Source organism: Ricinus communis, chromosome 10 (genome assembly GCF_019578655.1).
Source record: "Ricinus communis isolate WT05 ecotype wild-type chromosome 10, ASM1957865v1, whole genome shotgun sequence".
In the NCBI taxonomy this organism is placed as follows: domain Eukaryota; kingdom Viridiplantae; phylum Streptophyta; class Magnoliopsida; order Malpighiales; family Euphorbiaceae; genus Ricinus; species Ricinus communis.
The window spans coordinates 2160593-2162905 of record NC_063265.1 but is presented as its reverse complement, the minus strand read 5'-3'; the positions used below and the strand labels follow the sequence as shown (position 1 = coordinate 2162905).

General features: G+C 34.5%; 1 protein-coding gene across 2 annotated transcripts; it reads right to left on the bottom strand.

The window, feature by feature from the left end:
* Positions 1-293: 293 nt before the first annotated feature.
* Positions 294-2099, bottom strand: LOC8280773 (two-pore potassium channel 1). Of its 2 annotated transcripts, none has more exons than XM_015721614.2 (3): positions 1854-2099; positions 721-1663; positions 294-615 (listed from the first exon to the last, which is right to left on the bottom strand). In XM_015721614.2, the coding sequence occupies exons 1-3, from the start codon at positions 2044-2046 to the stop codon at positions 465-467; spliced, it is 1287 nt and encodes a 428-aa protein (XP_015577100.2). In that variant the 5' UTR covers positions 2047-2099; the 3' UTR covers positions 294-464. The 2 variants fall into 2 exon arrangements, with proteins under 2 accessions (XP_015577100.2, XP_015577099.1); XM_015721613.2 differs by having other exon boundaries at positions 1849-1918.
* Positions 2100-2313: the final 214 nt, after the last annotated feature.

Below are 2313 nucleotides of genomic sequence, written 5' to 3'. Positions count from 1 at the left end.
AGAAATTTGAAGATGCAAATCTAAGAAAGTCTCAATTGTAAAGAAAGTTATCTTTTATGTGTACATCTTCCTTTTCATATTCTCTTTGTGTGTGTTATCAAATATGTCTTGTGTGTGTATATATGTATATGGTGCTTTGTGTTTCCACTTTTAAGTTTAGATTTGCCCATATCACACTTTTCTTTGTGGTCCCTTTTCAAGAAAAGACCTGAAAAAGAAAACTGAAGGATCTTGATTGTTTTCTTGTTCCCAAAAGCTAAAAGATTCAAGAACTAAATTGGTGCGGAGCAAAGTTCACCAATGAGTACATAGGTTGTGTTGCAAAATACGAAGCCTCTTGTATTATACATCCTTTATAATATTATCTACCAGAAATTGAACTGGCTAAACAAATGAATTTACAAGCTATTAAAATGTCAAAGTAATTGAATTTTTACCAAAAATATATTTTGCAAGCTCTGTGCTTAAGATGACTGACTCTGCACTAGATCAGCTTCTGTCAAGGTTCCTGAATGATCAACATCAAGCTTTTTGAATCTCTCCATTACTAATAAAATATCTTCTGGTTCTATCTTTCCCATTTCCTTCAGTGTATACAAAATGAACTCTGCAGGACTGACCAAACAGGATAAAACTATAAGCATCAAAGCAAGACCCACTTTTAAGTAAATGTAATCAAAGAATATTAGGAGAAAATGTGGGGAACTTTTTATATCTTACGTAACAACTTTGTCATGATCAAGATCGGCCGATTCAATATCTGAAGATGTCATGGTTCGTGTTAGTACCCTTCGGACAAGCATTCTTTGCCTTGTCTCAGTGTATAGTTCAGTTAGGTAAAGAAAGAACTGAGCTAGACAAATGGTGCTGCTCAATATCCAGAAAACAGCAAATAAGCGACCTGATCTAGTCGAAAAGCTTTCATCTCCATAACCAAGAGTGCTGATGGTAGAGAAAACACAATAAAAGGCATCAACAAGTCCAAAGTTTTCAACTACACACAGAAATGCAGTTCCTACAAGTATAAGCACCAATAGAAGAGTAGTGGCAAACAGAAATTTATACTTGACTTTATGAGTTTCAGCCTCATTAAGAATCTCTGCAGAACCGATTTTCTCACGCATGTGTATGACTCTAACCAAAAGAATTTCCTGCTTTTCAACCAGATAATCTGCTGCCTTGCTTAGAATAATCCCAACAAACGCCATGCCAATGAATACATAAACACATGCAAGAAGCTTTGCCAATGTGCTATGGGGCACAAGGTCTCCATATCCGACCGTAGTCATGGTCACAACAGAGAAGTACATGGCATCAAGAGGTCCATAAGTTTTCTTGCCATCAATTTGATGCATTACGAAGAAGAAACATAATGTGCCTACTCCTAAATAGACAGCAAATGAAATGAATACTTGCTTGAAACTAAATTTTTGTTTCTCTAACAATGACTCAAACCATTGAAGAGATTGAATGCTATTATCTTGCTCAGGGTATCTGACATCTAAAACATGAGGATTAATAGACTGCCGAAATCTTCTTCTCTGAAGAGTTTTCTTATCATAGGCATTTGAAGAAAGATCTTTCATATCTGAAAGTAGAGGATCACCAGAACCATCATTGGCCATCAAAATGCCAAGAAAAGGAAGATATGATTTCCAATAACCTGAAAAAATGAGTAATGCATTAACTGCCTTGATCTGACAATCACCCTACATTGGTGCAATGTTCATGCAGTAACATATAAACATATCATCTTTTTCTTAAACCCAAACCTAATTATGTGCATAAACCGCATTAGAAACATCATTCTACTTGGTCGAAAATCGATATCAAAAGGGAAGTATTTACCTTACCTTCAGAAAGATATCTAGCTTGGATTACGGGTGTTGAAAGAAACTTTTTTTTTTTTTGGTTCCTACAGAAAATTCCTGAAAGGAAGGAATTGTAGGAAAGAAGGCAACACAAAACGGCATATACCGTGTAATTGTTTCCAAGTGGCTCAGCTTTCACCCATGAGCCAAAAAGAGTTCCAATTTTAGGATCCATGTCGAGTTGATATTCAGATTTCTTTCCGAAAAGTTCTTCTCCCTAATAAAGGTGTATATCTCAATTTATATATCAAATAAATAGACTAATATATATTAAACAATTAAATATGTGTCAACCATTTAAAATTAAATTTAAAATATATAAATAAATGTGAATATTCTATTTATAATGAAAAGTGATTGGTATTACACCCCGAGACAAGTATATGAGTCCCAATCCATAAAAGAAACAAAAAAAGTGGTAAACATGGATCCCAGGTTGAAA

What these genes read in the sequence shown, in the direction of transcription:
- LOC8280773 (XM_015721614.2), bottom strand. Translation starts at nt 2,046, where the DNA reads ATGGATCCTAAAATTGGAACTCTTTTTGGCTCATGGGTGAAAGCTGAG. An exon ending in AGCTAGATATCTTTCTGAAG is followed by an intron (nt 1,664 to 1,853) that starts GTAAGGTAAATA and finishes TCATTTTTTCAG; the next exon opens with GTTATTGGAAATCATATCTT. An exon ending in GATCATGACAAAGTTGTTAC is followed by an intron (nt 616 to 720) that starts GTAAGATATAAA and finishes CTGTTTGGTCAG; the next exon opens with TCCTGCAGAGTTCATTTTGT.